This window comes from Vipera ursinii (assembly GCF_947247035.1).
Source record: "Vipera ursinii genome assembly, chromosome: 8".
Taxonomy (NCBI): Eukaryota; Metazoa; Chordata; class Lepidosauria; order Squamata; family Viperidae; genus Vipera; species Vipera ursinii.
Window position 1 is genome coordinate 13,413,254 of NC_139519.1, and position 18,969 is coordinate 13,432,222.

General features: G+C 41.4%; 1 protein-coding gene across 1 annotated transcript; it reads left to right on the top strand.

Annotated features, from left to right (window-relative positions):
• Positions 1 to 1,687: 1,687 nt before the first annotated feature.
• On the top strand, positions 1,688 to 18,969 carry GOT1L1 (glutamic-oxaloacetic transaminase 1 like 1; the record flags this gene model as incomplete). The annotated part of the gene is made up of 9 exons (XM_083368888.1): positions 1,688 to 1,799; positions 3,857 to 4,041; positions 4,747 to 4,870; positions 5,965 to 6,077; positions 7,910 to 8,002; positions 9,847 to 9,997; positions 14,484 to 14,649; positions 15,925 to 16,067; positions 18,752 to 18,969. 9 exons carry the CDS (start codon positions 1,688 to 1,690, stop codon positions 18,967 to 18,969), a joined length of 1,305 nt encoding a protein of 434 aa, XP_083225014.1.

Genomic DNA, 18,969 nt, shown 5'->3' on the forward strand with positions numbered 1-18,969 from the left:
CTCCTGTGCTATTGGTCTGGACAGATACTAAGCACAGATCTAATATTGGGATAGGCTATATACTATATGATATAAGTTAAGTAAAGTGTTGCTACATTCTCAAGCATGGCTCCTAAACTCCTGTTGTCCAGCTCATGCAATTGGACCACACAGATATCTTAGCAAGATATCTTTAATGCTAGTTAGAGGTCAATACACAATGTTGGAAACTGCCAGAGAAAACTTCCTTCCTTCCTTCCTTCCTTCCTTCCTTCCTTCCTTCCTTCCTTCCTTCCTTCCTTCCTTCCTTCCTTCCTTCCTTCCTTCCTCAACTCTTCTTGGAATGAGTTGAAATACTTCTTCCCATGATTCTATGCCAATAGGGCCAAAGTGCCATTTAAGAGAAAACCTGTCAATTTGTCTGCCACCTATTCATTGTTTGTCTATTCTTCTTCACCATTTCTCATCCGAAGCTAAGTTTATCCCAGGAATGCACAACCTGAGGTTCTATAGGTAATTAAAAATGGTAATTAAACATCTTTCATTAGATCAAAAGGATTTTTTTCCCTTTTATTGATCCTGGTAGATTAAGAACCTTGTTGGATTAAAAGCTTAAAGTTCTGTTCCCCTGTAGCCTACTAAATACTTCTAAAAGCACATCTTTAATTTTGGCATACTCCAGAGATTGGCATTTAACTGGGTGTTGGCCACCTGATCCTGGAGGCAAGAAACTGACATTTGTCCAATAAAAACTGTTAGTTTCATTGTGAACAAATGATTAATTCCCATCTAACATTAAATCCATCTGCATTAGTGGTAATATATTATGAAAAGCAAGCTGGTTTAAAACAGAAGCATTCTGAAAGTCCAATCTAATGTAGTGTTCTATATTTTCATTGTGGTAGGGTGCCTGTAGCTTCATTTCTGTTTGCCAATGCTTTGGCTAGGGAATCACCCGAATTTGTCTTTCAAAATATCTATTAACAATTGTGGAAGTTTCTCTGTCATCGGCTAATTATAAGCTTCTCGTAAGCAGAGTGCTGGGTAGATGTGATTTGGATTCCTCTTCCTCTAAGAATTTGGAGCTAGCAGCTTTGAGAATTTGTGATGTTATAATCCCAGTAGCTTGTTAATGTGTCAGCTCTGAGAAGGTCATCAAAGGAGATGGAGCTTAAAGATGGTACTAAGGGATAATCCATATCTTCAAAGTATATCGGCTGGGTTCATACCAGTTTCTGTACCAAAAATGAGTTAAACCATCAAAGGAGATGGAGCTTAAAGATGGTACTGAGGGATAGTCCATGTCTTCCAAAGTATATGGCCTGGGTTCATACCAGTTTCTGTACCAAAAACCAATTAAACCATGTGATGGTTGAACACAATTTTTGAACAAGGCATTGTCTTAAATCTAAAGCTAGTGGTTTGACATATATGGTGCCAGGAGTATATACATGGTCTCTGGCATTGCCAGTCAACCTTTTGGTACAAATGAGTAAGTATATGTCCATTTTTGCAGGATAACGTGACTGATAACCATCCGATGCTGCTTCACTTAGTTCAGAATGTTGAAAGGCAAATATATTTGGTTTCCCAGGAAACGGTTCCCTTAGGAACTCTGCAAGCTATACTAGAACTTGTTATGGACCAGTTTTTCAACAGAGCAATAATCTGTCTGAAAAATCATCTTAAGTCTTAGCTAAACTGTACTATGACAACTCTTTCTGTCTTCTTGGATGTCCCCTTGGCCAAGGCAGTAGATTTTCCCTTAGATGTCTACAGAGAAGATCCCTCACCCCAAAAAGTGTGCCTTGGCCATGCAGGTAATCTAATTCTTATTCAGACACGAATAGCCCTGTTTACATTGCATGCCATCTCTATTGACAAACATGTACAGTATATGCTGCCCTCTTAGATACTGCAGTCATTGAGGTTTGTGGTTTACTGTACTGTCCAAATCTGAAGCAGCCCTATTTTGATTCTCTGGTGATTGGGAGATCAGGAGATAATAGTTCTGCCTTAGGCAGAAAGCCAGCTGGGTGACCTTGAAAAAGTCACTTTCAGCCTTAGGAAGAAGGCAGAAGCAAACCACTTCCAAAAAGTGTTGCCCAAAAAACTGCAGGAATTTGTCAAGGAGATTCCCAAGGCTCAACGTGGACTAACACGTATCAGGATTTCTAATTCACAACAAACTTGGATGGTAAGATCGGGTTTCCTGTTAGAAGAATTAATCAGGAGTGATTTGCCTAAAGGAGCTGTGGGTATTCCATCACTGGAGGTTTTCAAGAAGAGATTGGACAACCATTGGCCCGAAATGGTATAGGCCAGGGGTAGGCAACCTCGGCTCTTTTATGATTCGTGGACTTCAACTCCCAGAATTCCTGAGCCAGCATGGGAGTTGAAGTCCACGAGTCATAAAAGAGCCAAGCTTGCCTACCCCTGGACTAGAAGAACTCCTAGGCTCCTTCCAACTCTGTTACTTTATGTTCCGTTTCAGGTTTTTTTTTTAAAAAAATAATCTCTAAACAGTACAGTCCCCCTACAACAGGAATTCTGGAAGTTGAAGTCCATGAGTCATAAAAGAGCCGAGGTTGCCTACCCCTGCCCTACAAGTTGGAGTGTTTCCCTGGGAAATCTTTTGAAAATGGCAGTCTTTCAGAATCACCATGAGTATCCGACAAATGTTTAGCCTTTAGGGTAGAAGAGAAGGTATGAAGGCATGGGGACAATGTTATACTGTAGTGCCTGTAATATACATCATCACCTACAATGAAGAACATCATAGAAAACCATCATAGAAAACAGCAGACTAAAATGAAAAATATGAAGCACTAACCGAAATAGCAAAATGAGAATTTCAACCAGTAAAGACTCTAACCTAGGTACTGAATTAGATATCTGTGGGAAGGTCATTCAACTGAAAAAGCCCGTTTTGTGATCACATGAGATTAGTATATATTTTTGATTTTGAATATTATGGTCAATATCTACATTCAAAGGGGGAAAAAACATGTTTCCATGACAAGGGGACCTAGTGTTAAAGTTCATGGTCTATATAAACCGAGGAAGAAACTTTATCCTATTCTGTGTAGCTACAAGTAGTCCTGGCATAGCTACCATCCAATGTAACAGCAGGCTTTAATTTATGGCCTAGATTCAAAGTTCTAACTGCCATCACCCCCACATGGTCACACGATTGCACTGTGGGTGCTTGGCAACTAGCCTGAATTTATGGCCTTTTGTATCATCCTGTTGTTACATGACCACAACGTATTTTTATGTGTTTGCTTGTTTGTTTGTTTGTTTGCTGAACACTGGTGTTTACTTCTGCAAAATGGTTGTAAAATCAGGCACGGTCACAGGGGGAAACTCTTTTTTTTAAATCCCATTTATATCCCGCCCTTCTCTGAAGACTCAGGGCGGCTTACAATCTAAGAAGCACAAATCAATGTGCTTAGCCAACACTCCTCACAACCACAATTCTGGGTTCAATTATGGTTATAAGTCAAAGACTGCCTGTATTCAGAGTCTGGTAATGTGGATTCAGTCCACTTTCCCTTAAGCTCTCAGAGAGATGCAGACATTAATATCATATCATATATGTAGGGCTTTGCATGACTTCCAGACTTGAAGTGCGGGAGATTTCTCTATTTTTACACAGTGTAAATCCTGTGTGGCATTTACAGTTAGTGACCATCAGGAGACATCCACACTACCATTTCCATCCTTGTTATGAATCTTTAAACGCAAGGAGCCAGATGTTATTCTATGGTGTTCAAAAGGCTTAAGCCGTGAGCTTAACTATAAAAATAACAGTGTGTTGACAGTTTTCATCCCTAAAGCATTGGCAGTTATGTCTCGGTTATGTTGCTTTTCCCAGGATGCCACACTGATAATGCTGACGAGATTTGGATCCCACCGGTTGTGCGAAAAATTCTGTGGCAAATCCCTCAAGATCCCACTTTGGATCATGAATACATCAGAGAACTGGGCATCGTGGAGTTCACCAAAACAGCCATGGAACTGATCATTGGCAAGAACAACCAGGCTGTCTTAGACAACAGGGTATGGGGATATTTATATGAGTATGGCCCTATGCTTAGGAGACGGAGATATGAAAGGAACAAATAGACATGTTCCCTTATTGATTACATCAAAAGCTTCTATGGAGCTTTTCCCATCGGAAACAATGGTGCGGTAGCATCTTTTTCTTGTTCATTATGACACTTTATTTTGTTGCCATGGCATGGGAGGAAAGAATATTTAAGGCCATTAGCAGCTTGGGAGTAATCATGGGGGGGGGGAACAGCTCTCTTTCCTGTGCTGTTGCTCTTGTCAAAGAAAGCTGTGATTTGGCCCAGATTTGAGAACCCTTTCTCCAATGACAGGAAGAAGGGATGCTTAAATCTCGCAGAGGATTAATAAGCTGAGAACTAATCACAAACACTAACCCAATGCCTGTTGGCCTAGAACCAATTTTTAGATTGCCTGTTGAAATAGGGTAGCTAAATTCTTCTTCTGCCTTTCCTATTTTCTCACTGCATTCAACTTTGGTTCTAAGCAATAATTTATTTAACCATGACTGATTAAACCCTCCTTAGTTGAGTTTGCATGACACGCTAGCTGGAGAATTCTGGGACTTAAAAGTCCATACAACTTAAAATTGCTGAGATGGAGAAACACTGGCTATGAAAATTAATCTTTTGAAATGTTGAGTTGACAATTCTACATGCTTGGTTGATAAAAAAAATCTTCCTTCTCTCTAAACAGGCAGGTGGTGTTCACACAATAGGTGGGACAGGTGCTGTGTGGATCGGAGCTGAATTTTTGCACCGTTGGTATCCATCCAAGCATTCAACTCCAGCAATTATCTATATTGCTGAACCACAACTGGGTAGCTAATATATTTTTGTCCCTGTTTTGACCTAGTCTTACAGATAAAACCATTAAAGCCATTAGAAACATTGGTGGGAAAGAAAATCAGACATGACAACAAATCAAGGGGTTGGAAGGTTACATGGCCTTCATCTCCCATCTGGGTGTTCGCAATATAACACAGTGGTTCTCAACCTTTTCTTCATCATGGACCCCCTTAAAATACCTTTTGTGGCCACAGACCCCCAAGACTTAACTTAAGATTTAAATCATAACATTTCTTTAAATCTTTGCAGAGCCCCTCTGATGACATCACAACCCCCCAGGGGTCCATCAGCTGCAGGTTGAGAACCACTGATATAGCAGAAGTGATCTTATGCCTCTGATTAATGATGTACCTGTGTAGAACTACACATGAATGAGACTTGGTTTTATCATGAGGGCTTCAGCAGTCACACCCTAATAGCAATAAACTTCTTCCTGCCATAAAGTGGCAATCAAACCATGGGTTTGTGTTTTAGAGCATTGGGAATTGAGACTGAAAAAACACCTGTCACCTGTCCCCAGTCATCTCCAATTTCATAAACAACAATGAAGCTATTATGCACCCTTGATTCATTTAGCATAATGTTTTCATCTTGCCTATGAAATAGATCTCAATAGACTTAAATTGAGTTACCCGATAATTTTTAATTGAATATTGAATGTAAAACCTTCTGAAGGTAAATCATACAATCACCAAATTATGAGTCTCATCTCATAATTTATTATGAGTGCGCTGGGTTTTTTTGTTGTTAGTTGCGAAGTTGTGTCCAACCCATCGTGACCCCATGGACAACGTTCCTCCAGGCCTTCCTGTCCTCTACCATCTTCTGGAATCCATTTAGGCTCACGCCTACTGCTTCAGTGACTCCATCCAGCCACCTCATTCTTTGTCGTCCCCTTCTTCTCTTGCCCTCAACCTTTCCCAGCATTAGGCTCTTCTCCAGTGAGTCCTTCCTTCTCCTTAGGTGGCCAAAGTATTTGAGTTTTAGCTTCAGGATCTGGCCTTCTAAAGAGCAGTAATCCAAGTTTAAAAAAAGTGACACAAAATGTGTATCCCTGTCTTTTCAGGAACTCTTGGTTGCATATTCCAAGTTGCTGGCTTTACAGATATCCGTTCTTACCATTACTGGGATCCCATCAAGCTATCGGTTGACATAGAAATGTTTGTGGCAGAACTGCAGGTATCAGGAAGCAACAATTTATATATCTATTTAAAGCAACACCCCTATAGCCATCTAGTGTAATGCTTATAGCAGTGGTGGCAAACCTATGGCACGGGTGCCAGAGGCGGCACTCAGAGCCCTCCATGCCTCGGGGGTGGCAACTGTCCCTCCTCAACCAGCCACCCCCCCACAGGTGTCCCTCCCCATGAGCGACATTGAGGTGACCACACCCACCTTGGCCACACCCACCCAATCTTCCATGACCACCACAGCCACACCCACCGAGTAGGCCACGCCCACCTGGCACCCAGTGATAAATAAGTGGGTTTGGGGTTGCAGTTTGGGCACTCGGTCTCTAAAAGGTTCGCCATCACTGGCTTATAGTATTGGGCTCAGAAGAAGTGTGTCAGGTGCAAAGAATTAGGGCCATAAGTTCAGTTGCAGTTAAGATTTATTGCTCAGTCCTATACACAAGTATCTAGTCAATTATTGTTCAGCATTAAATTGGCACTATATACAAGGGTAGGAAAATCAGTTATGGAAGACTGCAGAAAACGACATCGATTCCTACAAGGGAGGAATGGTTACAAAAAGTGATGGCGCTAGCAGAGATGGCTAAATTGACTGTACTGATTTTAAAAAACGAATACTTTTTTTTTTAAAGAAAAATGTTTTTTTGATTTTCTAGTTTTACATTTAAGTATTTAAAAAGCGGCTGGGTTAATCGATCATACAATGACATACAAGTATCTTTAGTACAAATCTCAAGCTCTCACATTAAATTTTTCCTCTCTTTTCCCCTTAGTATTTACTGTCTCCTGTTTAAACTAATACGATTCTTATTGCACGAATACTTTTATTGCCACGTGGAAACCGCCTCCAGATTTTTTGTGCTTGGGGTGGGAAAGAAAAATGACATTTTGATTGTGTGCTTAACCAGCTAGATAGATTTGATGTTACTGAAATGGCTAATTTATATTATTTTGTAAAAATAAAAAGTTTGAGGTTTGACGTTGACACTCTATTGCAGGGGTCTTCAAACTTGGCCCTTTTATGACTTGTGGACTTCAACTCCCAGAATTCCTCAGCCAGTGTGCCTGGCTGAGGAATTCTGGGAGTTGAAGTCCACAAGTCATAAAAGGGCCAAGTTTGAAGACCCCTACTCTATTGAATCAAAGGAAGTCAGAAGTCAATGCCTTGTTTTCCCTTTTTTTTCTCCCTTGCCTCACTTTTCTACTCCCTTTTTCCTTCCCCATCTTTTTCGCTGTTTACTTTGTATTTTGATTGTATCGTATATTATAAACTAATAAAACTTGAAAGAAAGAAAGAAAGAGAGAGAGAAAGAAAGAGAAAAAGAGAGAAAGAAAGAAAGAAAGAAAGAAAGAAAGAAAGAAAGAAAGAAAGAAAGAAAGAAAGAAAGAAAGAAAGAAAATCAGTTACAGATCCTTTGTTTACTTCTGACAATGAATGGCTATCCAATCCCTCTTACTTTAGCCACAGTAGGTTTAGATGTTACTTCCTCTATGAAAAAATAATGCATACTACTATGAATTCTCAACAGCAACAACAACAACAACAAAAAGAACAACAACTTTCAGGTAATAGTCATGGTTTTAAAAATGTGGAAATTTGACCTATATCACATTAGATTATTTGTCAATTTTGCTACTCCATGATGCTCTTGTGTATACTGTTTGTAGCATCTTAGAATCAACTGTGCTGTTTCCAAAACTGCCAGTAATTATAGTAAATAACCCTTTGCCTCCAGTTGTATCTTTTAAGCCTTCTGCCCTACTGTCAAAGTCCTTGCCCACCAAAACTGATGGCTATTATATTGAATGTCCTTGCAGAATGCCCGAGAGGGCTCCATTATATTCCTGCATGCTCCTGAAGAAATTGGCTTCAAGCCCTCTGAATGGAGAAGAGTTGCATCATTGATGAAGGCAAGTGATACCTTCAGGAGAAGTATGACTAGGCAGGCCACAATATGTAGAAACACTTGCAAACGATATCATGCAAAATGACCTCTGTTGACACCATGCCTGTGTGGCATTAAGAGTTTAAGTTTAAGAACCCTTCCGATTTAATTCATCTGTGACGTGGCCACAGTGAGGATTCTTTTCTATGACTGGCATTCAAATTATAACTGAATGATTTCTATAGAAAACATGAATGAATGCACTGAACCTGAATCAGAACAATAGATACTACAGGTATTCATCAACTTATGACCACAATGGAGCCTGCCCATTAGGGACATAAGTCATGCTGTAAAATAACAAACACAGAGGCCATAAAGTGAACTCCGTGGTCATTAAGCAATCATCAGATACATTAAGTTAACCCATAATGTCAAGAGTGAAAATTTGGCAGCTACGTGCCTCTCTTTTTATCTTGTCACTAGGGGGGGAGGTATTGTTTTCAAATGGGTTAATTAGAGAAATGAAACCTTTCCAGATCTTGCTGACAATCAACAGTGTGGAAACCTTTCAAGGACATTCTAGCAGGTGTGAAGAAGATAGCAGATGGGTCTCATAACAAAGAGAATTTGTTCACATGAGCTACATGGACATCTGGGGCGGGGGGGGGGTTTGGCCCAGGAATGTTACTGCTATAGAGCCTTGGTGGAGCAGTGGGCTAATGCCTCCTTAAGTAACACCAGCTGCCTGCAATTAGTGCAGGTTCGAGTCCCACCAGGCTCAAGGTTGACTCAGCCTTCCATCCTTCTGAGGTAGGTAAAATGAGGACCCAGATTGTTGGGGGCAATTAAGCTGACTTTGTAATAATGCCACTTAGGGGGTGTGTGAAAGCCCTAATAAGCAGGCATATACATAGAATGAAGGCTACTGCTAAGCTTGTAAGCCGCCCTGAGTCTTCGGAGAAGGGCGGGATATAAATGGAATTAAAATAAAATAAATAAATAAATAAGCTATGGTTTGATGCCTTGGGATTTTATAGTTAGTTTTACCTCACCTTTACCAGGCCGTGTATTGAATAAATAGTAAGCTTTTCAGAAATGAAAATAATCCTGGACTTTTATTTGGAGTCTTGAGCTGGAGGATGACACATAGTTTGCTATGGGGCATTTTTTTGCCTCAGACCAGAAGTAAATACTAGTTTTCAGCACAAACTTCGTAAATCATGGTCACAGGATTGCAGGATGCTGTAAATGGCCACATATACAGGCTAGTTGTTGAGTGTCCAAAATGCAGTCACATGTCCAGATGGATGGATGGCCATCAGAACTGGGTCATATATACTTTTGGCATGGTTCATCATAATTTTCAAGCGATCACTAAGCAACGGCTCATAAGTCAATGACTAATGCAAAAACAGCCTTCTCTCATTTCCAGTGATTGAGATATTCTAGAACAAAGTGACTGGGTTTATTCTCCTTTGAATGGAGTCACAGAGGACAGTTAAGTTGCCTCTGTGTCAGATCTCAGACATTATTCATGCACTGTTTTTAGACAATACACATACAAAATTACTAGCCTACAAGACTTGATATACATACTAGGGACTGTCAAAGTGGATGTTAGATGTACCTTTTTTCCCTCTGTCAGCCCACGTAATTTCTGTACTTGACATCAAGGCTATAATCTCTGCTGTCTTGTTTGCAGAAGTTCCACAGCCTCTGTGAATAGCCATTTCTAAGCTACACACAAGGCAGCATTGAGGCCAAATTGTCCTGTTAAACTCATTCGCCATAACAAATGAATTATATTTATAAGGAGACATCTGCTGTCTTTCCCTCCCTTCTTCTTTTCCACTGTTGTTTCCCCAGAGAAGGCATCTTTTCCCCTTTTTTGATGTCGCAGCTCAAGGACTGGCCTCGGGAGACTTGGACAGAGATGTTTGGGCAGTACGTCTGTTTGTAAACAAAGGTTTTGAGATGCTATGTGCTCAGTCCTTTTCTAAAAACTTTGGCTTATATGGTAAGTCTTCGCCTTCTCAACCCTCTTTGCCACACGTCTGGGAACTGGGACCCACTGAATGTCATTTGAGAATCCCTGCACAAATTGGAAGTACAGTTGCCTTAAAACCTGGTTTTGCAGCTGGCTTCTGGCCCCAGTGGGGACACTCTTTGCTGGTGTGGTTGACAGGGTAAAAAGAAGGCCTCACCCCTTGTGCCATCCATCCCCTTGGTCTTAGTTTTTATGTACCTCTTTTCCATTTCTAATTCTTTTTATAATGATCTTTTTACCATTTGTAAGTTGCCCAGAGTCACCTTATCAGTGAGATGGGCAGCATATACATTTAATAAATAAATAAATGTGGGGTAGGAGCGGGGCATTGAACTAGCTAGCTCCAGCTTCTATCCATAACGGCGCAGTGGTTAAACTGGGGTATTGCAGACAAACTCTGCTCACCGCCTGGAGTTCGGTCCTGATGGGGCTCAAAGTTGACTCAGCCTTCCCTTCTTCCAAGATTGGTAAAATAAGGACCCAGATGGTTGGGGGCCATGTGCAAATAATGCTTCTTCATTGCAAACCACATAGAGAATGCTGTAATGCACTTTGGAGTGGTATATAAGCCTAAATGCTACTGCTATTGCTATAGCACATGCATCAACTATCTTTTCTTGAGTACATGAAGAAGTTGGATGCACTTCTCATTCTTTCCATTTGAAGAGTCCTAGAGCTGCCTCGGTGCATAGGTATTGCAATCCAGATAAGGAAGATTATTTTTTTTTAGTCGCTAAACACATTTACCAGGAAAACATCTGAATTGCACATTCAGTTTGTTTTCAACAGTGCACAGATACACAGTCGCACCGGTTTTCATCAAGATTACCTTTCAAGCCCATTTCTGTATTTGATGTCAACTATCTTCACTATTTTCTGCATGACTGGATATATTTGTCATTACCATCCACTTTAATCAGTACTTGTACAATCTCAAAGGTTCACTTTTACAGATCCTGATGGGTCTCAAAATTACTACCTGACTAACAATATCTCTCCAAAGTCTCAAGAAGAGTCATCAAGTTTCCACCATCTGCTCTCTTCCTTTAGAGTGATATAAAGAATGAATTTGAGCCTTGCATATTGAAAACACAGGGCCTGTGGCTACAGTGTGATCTTTTCTGCCAAAATAGCAATGGAAATAATTGGATATTAATGCATAATTAATCTAAGTGCAGATGCATTCTGGTTCTTAAAATAAATGCTCTCTGAAAAAAATATACAGTATGTATGTCCAAACACTAGAGGTCTCTAAATACAAGAAAAAAGAAATTATGTTCTTGAATTTTCAGGACTGAAATGTTCACCTTAAAGTTTAAGTGTTCCTTTTTTGACAATAATCCCAAGCTTTCCTTTGCTACTTTGATGCTCGGTGTCTAGATTATTTATGGTTTGGATTGTTTTATCCAAAGATAAAGACAAGACAAAGACTGTGAGCTATGGGTGCCATTCTAAGGTGTCATAAATTAGGCTCTACAAAATTGCTTTCTGATGTCAAAGAACAACTCATGTTACTTAATCGATTTAGAAAGCTTGTGGGCATGTCACAAACACAAGTGTTGATGGCCCAATTCTTAGAGCAGAAATTATTGATTTATTTTTTTTTAAATAGGACTTGTGCATCACACCTAGTGCTTCTCACATCAGTCTGTGTATAGGGTGACTTGAGCATATCCAAAGCATTGTTTTCAAAGAGCTATTTGGACCCAGGTCTTTTTGGATGTTGTCCAATCCTCATATCACTGTATCAATTTTGCCCCCAATGGGCAACATGGCAAATGAAAAGAGCTGAACAATAATGAAACCTTCATTATTCCCATTAAACTTTTTTTAATCTTTCCAAGCTATTTGGCTCAATTCCTCAATTCCTCCTTGTAACAGGAAAGCAGAGGAGCTGTCCATCATAAAAAAGAAATAATCCTAAGCAAAGAGGCTGAATTAGGAAGGGAGCTGTCCAGCAAAAGAATCCAACAAGGACCTAGATACAAAGGTAGCCACAACAACAGCCACAGTAATTAAATCATTTGAAGCTGTTCTTATTGTCACATCCCTTCCTAGAGCACATATTCTTGCTCCTGTCTCTTAAAGGTAAAGGTAAAGGTTCTCCCACACATGCGTGCTAGTTGTTTCCGACTCTAGGGGCCAGTGCTCATCTCCGTTTCAAAGCCGAAGAGCCAGCGCTTGTCCGAGGAAGTCTCTGTGGTCATGTGGCCGGCATGACTAGACGCCAAAGGCTCATGGAACACTGTTACCTTCCCACCGGAGTGGTCCCTATTTTTCTACTTGCATTTTTACGTCCTTTCGAACTGCTAGGTGGGCAGAAGCTGGGATGAGTAACAGGCACTCACTCTGTTACACGGCACTCGGGATTCGATGCACCAAACTGCCGATCTTCTGATCAACAAGCTCAGTGTCTTAACCCACTGAGCCACCGTGTCCCTTTCCTGTCTCTTAAACAGGTTCAATTTGTGTTGTGTTAAGAGTTGTCAAGGATAAAAATGCAAGGCCTATCAAAAAGCATTGGTTCCTAAGAGAAAGGAGGAACATAGAACATAGAATAATCAAGTTGGAAGGGACTTCAGAGGTCTTCCAGTCCAACCCCCTGCTTGAGACCCTATACCACTTCAGGCAAATGGTTGTCCAGTCTCTTTTGAAAGCCTCCAGTGATGGAGCATCCACAACTTCTGGAGAAGGTCTTACAATGAGAAGTTCATCTGTCATCTCTACTAGGTCTCATGAAGTTACCTGTCTTCTTACCAAAGTCTGATGGATTTAATGTCAGAAAACAGAGATAAGCTAGAAAATGTTCAGCCCCGAAATCAAACAGATCCTAGACTAATTCAAAAATCTTCCCTGAACATCGGTTCACATCTCTGACAAGAGTAATCTGACTCTAATTCTCCCGGCATTTGTGAGAGGAGGACAAAAGAAAACAGTCCATCCATTATCTCCCCATCTGGATTCATGTGGATTGGATGTCTCTGATTGATCTATTATCTTCAAGGAAAGGTAGACTCTTCTCCAAGACCCCAGAATTTATGGGGAACTCTTCTTTTAGTAATTGGTGAAATGTAGAGAGAGTGAATCAGAATAAGTTTCTGTATTTGATGGGATGACAAGAACCCTAATATTAAGAGGCTTGGCTGAGGAAGGAATATTTGGAGAAAGCTAGTTTCATAGAAATACAGGCTCAACTACAATATTTATTTATTTTATTTTATTTATTTATTTGTTTTTATAAACCGCCCTTCTCCCGAGGGACTCAGGGCGGTGTACAGAATAAGATAGGCATACAGAATGAACCGTAATGAAAAACAAACACTAGTAAAATACAAACTGGGACCCCAATAAGAGCTATCAGGCCAGGCCGGACTGCTGGAACAGGTAAGTTTTTAATTCTCGCCGGAAGGTGCGGAGGTCGGGGGCCATCCGGATTTCGGTTGGCAAGCTGTTCCAGAGGGCTGGCGCACCCACTGAGAATGCCCTCCCCCTGGGGGCCACCAGCCGACATTCCTTGAGCGGTGGCACCCTGAGGAGGCCCTCTCTGTGGGAGCGCACAGGGCGGTGGGGCGCTGACATTGGCAGAAGGTGCTCCCGCAGGTAGTCCGGACCCATGCCATGTAGGGCTTTGTATGTCATTGTCAGCACCTTGAACTTCACACGGAAGGCAACTGGAAGCCAGTGCAGCGCACGGAGGAGAGGTGTGATATGGGAGTATCGGGAGGCTCCCAAGAGTGTCCGCGCCGCTGCACTTTGCACCAGTTGAAGCTTCCGAGTGGATCTCAAGGGCAGCCCCAAGTAGAGAGCGTTACAGTAGTCTAGGCGAGAGGTCACAAGCGCATGGGTGACTGTACGTAAGGCATCCAGGTCCAGATAAGGCCGTAATTGGCGAACTAGTCGAACCCGAGAGAAGGCCCCCTTGGTCACAGCTCCTATGTGATCTTCCAGGGAGAGCTGCGAGTCAAGGAGGACACCCAGGTTGCGGGCCCTATCAACAGGGGGTAGTAACTCGTCCCCGATGTTAAGGGATGGGATGTTCTGAGTATCCTGGCTAGCCGGTACGTACAGCCATTCAGTCTTGTCCGGGTTCAGTTGAAGCCTGTTCCTCCCCATCCATTCCCGGACCGCTTTCAGGCAGCGGGACATCACGTCGAGGGCATCACTGATGTTGTTTGGAGTTGAGATGAAAAGCTGGGTGTCATCAGCATACTGATGGTACCCTACTCCAAAGCTGCGAATGATCTCGCCCAGCGGTTTCATGTAGATGTTGAACAGGAGAGGCGAGAGGACCGACCCCTGAGGTACTCCGCAAGCGAGAGGCCTCGGGGTCGACCTCTGTCCTCCTGCCAACACCGACTGCGAGCGACCCTGGAGAAAGGAGGAGAACCAGCGCAGAACCGTGCCTCCCACTATACTAAGCACTGCAGCATCGTGTCTCTTTGGCTATCTCATGCAGATGAACGAGTGGGGAACCTCATTGTGGTGACAACAGACAATCAAACCCTGATCCGAATCCACTCACAGATAGCTCAGCTAATAGCCATGACATGGTTTGGACCCACCAGCTTAGGGGCACGGGTGATTACCATCGTACTGACCAGCCCTGCTCATTTCTATGAATGGTAAGAAGTTAAGACAAGTAATCAGATAGTCTGAAGTTACATTAGCCATGAAATCATCTCTCTGTATTACCATCTTGGGACTATTATGATCCATCTGCTATAGTGAAGTATCCAAGAATATACTATTAAGTTATAAACTTTTTGCTTGGTATGAGGGAAGACAAACAAAAAAAAAGCCAATAAAGGCATTCTTCAGAAGGAGGTTCTGCCATCTTCAGTGTCCTCATCTAAATAAAACAAGAATAAGGATTCTTGAAAACACTTGGTGAGCTGGTACAGAAGTGTTAGGATAGGTCATTAGGATTGTCTTCTGGTTCCAGACAATTTAGTTTGGCCAACTGAGTGGTACTTGAATTCAATTTTCATAATTCACAGCATTTCTATCCTGAAACTTCTAACTGACGAGTGGAATGAAGCTTTGTTTTGTTTTTTTATTGGAAGTAGAAGACAACGTAGTTACCTTGAATGGTGCTTATTAGCACAGTGTGACTCTCTGGCCATTGATATATGTAGGAGTGGTTTCTAGGAATAATTTCTTTGTACTGCTTTTAACCAATTATTTCTTCAATGTCTTTTAAAATTCTAGGAAGTTCTAAATTGCAAAACTGAGGGTCCGTCATCTTTGTACGTGCATTTCAAATGCACATAGTTACCTTTCCCAATGTAATGCCCTTTTGAATTATTTGACTATAGCTTCTAAAATTCCTGGTCAACAATGTCGCTAATGAAGGCAAATATACATGTCCCAGGATAATGCTACGAAATCAAATTTGGTCGGTCACCGGAACCAGAGATCTACTCTTCCAGGCTTTCAGCCTTGTGCTGTAGCCCATCCTCTGGGAACTTCTCTCTAGCAGAATATGTGCTTGGGGCCTTTCTGTGAGTCCTATTTATGTGGTGCTTTCCTATTGGTTGATTGGTATATTGATGGCTGGCGATTGGCAGCAAAAGGAAACAACAGCTAATCATCATCTATCATCTATCTACCAATCAATCCCAGTGACCGACCCAGATTCAGTTTTGCAGTCTCTGGAGGATGTACATCAGCACATTAGCATGGCATCATGTTGGAGAAAGCTAATATGCCAGATCAATCCAGTATCGTTTTAGAACTGCTCTTTTTGGCAATAACGCACTCTTCCCAGGCTTGCTACATTAACTAAATGCTGTATTAAGAGAGAAAACTCTTTGATTTTAATTCAGTTCTATATAGACATGATCAGTTTCCACAGCCACGGGTTTATTTTGTTTTTTTCTGAACTCCAACCTCCTTAGGAAACAAAGTCTTCAGACACTAGTGAAGAGGATTATGTTGATTAGGGAAAAGTTGAAAGAGAAATTGCGGATTCTGGGAACACCGGGTTCCTGGGAGCATCTTACAAGGCAGTTGGGAGTCCATAGCTTTATTGGATTGAATTGTAAGTATTCAATGAATACTGTAATTTGTTTGTTGACAAACCAAGGATAGCTCTTCCTAACTACTGGCTGATGAAACCTCAACTGCTCTATGGCTTCTTTTTTTCATTTCTGCATCAAGGTATATTGAAATTATGGAACTCCTTCATGATAAACTCAGTAGGAGTTAGAGATAAAAGTGTTGTGCTTGGGAGACATAGGGTAAGTTTGAGCCACTCCCTATTTCTCAGTCCAAACTATAAATATATTCCATGGAGGTTGTGAAAGTCAATGTTGATCCAATCAAAATCTTGATTCAATCCAATTCAAAGACTGATGACAATTTGTAATTTTTTATTTTGAACAATTTGATCTGGAAAAGAAAAATCTATTGCACATTTGCTAAAATCCCTTCCAAACTATCAGATGGATTTGAAAAGAGACGTTTTGCAGATCCATGCAACTTTCCAGTTTGATTAACAAGGTTGATCTGATCTGAAAATTCAAACAAATCAGCTTTGACTCATATTTTTAAACCGAAGCTTTGCATCAAAAAATTATTAATTAATTTGTTTATTTATAAGATTTATTAGCCAGGTATCAAAAAATAATAAATCAAAAGGCTTTTGGAAGCAAATAAGGTTCCACATATTTCCATGTGTTTATGGTGTAATTACTCTTGCAGTTAATTAACTCTAGAACCGTTGGTTGCATTCAGAGGGTGATGGAGCAAGACAAAAACTCCAAAGAACCTCTAAGTAAATGGATACATTTAATTTATTCATAATACATTTTTTATTTTTTCCTATTGGTTGATTGCTTTCCTATTGGTTGATTGGTATATTGATGGCTGGCGATTGGCAGCAAAAGGAAACAACAGCTAATCATCATCTATCATCTATCTACCAATCAATCCCGGTGACCGACCCAGATTCAGTTTTGCAGTAAGGTCACTATCCATTATTTACCGAGTCTCTGGAGGATGTACATCAGCACATTAGCATGGCATCATGTTGGAGAAAGCTAATATGCCAGATCAATCCAGTATCATTTTAGAACTGCTCTTTTTGGCAATAACACACTCTTCCCAGGCTTGCTACAGGTTTATTTTTTTTATTTTAATTCCATTTATATCCCGCCCTTCTCCGAAGACTCAGGGCGGCTTACAAGCTTAGCAGTAGCCTTCATTCTATGTATATGCCTGCTTATTAGGGCTTTCACACACACCCCAAGCCGCATTATTACAAAGTCAGCTTAATTGCCCCCAACAATCTGGGTCCTCATTTTACCTACCTGGGAAGGATGGAAGGCTGAGTCAACCTTGAGCCTGGTGGGATGCGAACCTGCACTAATTGCAGGCAGCTGGTGTTACTTAAGGAGGCATTAGCCCCCTGCTCCACCAAGGCTACAAAAGTTAGATGACCTTTGGAGGTTTCCATACCCCTTGGCTGAACATCTGGTGCCATGCAGTGTTTTGCAGTCCAAATCCGGTATGCCTATTTTGATCCAGGAATGGGCAATCTTTCAATAGCCAGGAATGGATTGAATGCAGAAAGCCAAAGCCACAGTGAGCGTATGAATCAGGCAAAAGCCTGAGTTATGAATGTGACTGGGATCTGGATGCTCTGCTCTTTTATTGCTCTAATGGCTATTTTGGAAGGCAGATTGAAGTTTTTCTATAAAGTATGTTATACCCATTGCAGGTTTTAAAATTAGTTTTTCTGTGTTCTCTCCCCCCCCCCCGAATGTTTGAAAGTCTGGCTGGTTTTGGCAGCTGTCTGGAGAAGGCTTGGGATGTGGGTTGAAAAGGTGCCCCCAGAGATCAAAATGTCTTCTCCTCTATTAAATAATGGAAGGGAGGTTAGCTAGATCTCTTAAAGGTGCTTTTTTTCAAGAGGCAAAAGGTCTTTCTTGTTTTAATTTGAAGAAGGTTTCACTTCTCATCGAAGAAACTTCTTTAGCTCTGACTGGGCGGTGGGGAATGGATGGATTTATATTCCTTACAGGCAGCTGGCCATTTGCATTCTTTTAGAGAGTCGTTGAGGCCACTTGGAGGTTTATCTGTGTCCTTGGCGATGAGGTTCAGCAGTCCATCTGCATTTAAAAGACAAAGGCCACTCTTTCGAAGACAGCAAAGTCCACATTTTGAACAGAGAAGACTGCTGGTTTAAATGAGGGGAGCAAAGAGGCCACCTATGTTAAAACTAAACAGCCCTCTCTCAACAGAGGGGGAGGGATATGGCATCATCTATCTCCAGTCTACAACACAGACCTTTCAGCAGTTCCAAGAAGGCTCCACGCCCATTTGCACCACTCAGGTGACCCTGAGGACACAGATAAACCTCCAAGTGGCCTCAGCGACTCTCTAAATGAATGCAAATGACCAGCTATCTGCAAGGAATATAAATCCTTCCATCCCTCACCATTCAATCAGAGCTGAAGAAGCTTCTTGGATGAGAAGCAAAACATCTTCAAAGAAAAACAAGAAAGGTCAGTTGCCTCTTGAAAAAAGCACCTTTGGTACAACCATGGTCTGGATGACTGAGAATCTCCATCGACAGATTTCCTAGATATTTGCCAGTCTTCCGGCATAAAATCCACAGCCATTCATACAAACCAGATGCACACATTGTTCTTATTTAAGCTATTTTTTTTCTTCTTAGCGGGAGATCCATCCAAGTGAAAAGCATTTCTTTTTCCCTGCCAGCTTCCCAAGTGGAGTTCCTAGAGAAGCACAAACATATCTACCTTCTTGCTAATGGGCAGATCAACATTTGCAGCATTAACTCCAAGAATTTGGGCTATATCGCACAAAGCATCCACGAAGCCATCTTGGTCACCACCTGTCAAAATCCCAGCTACCTCAGCATAACGGCTGATCAAGAACCTGAGAAGAGCTCCATAGATTTATCAGATTCTCTTTAA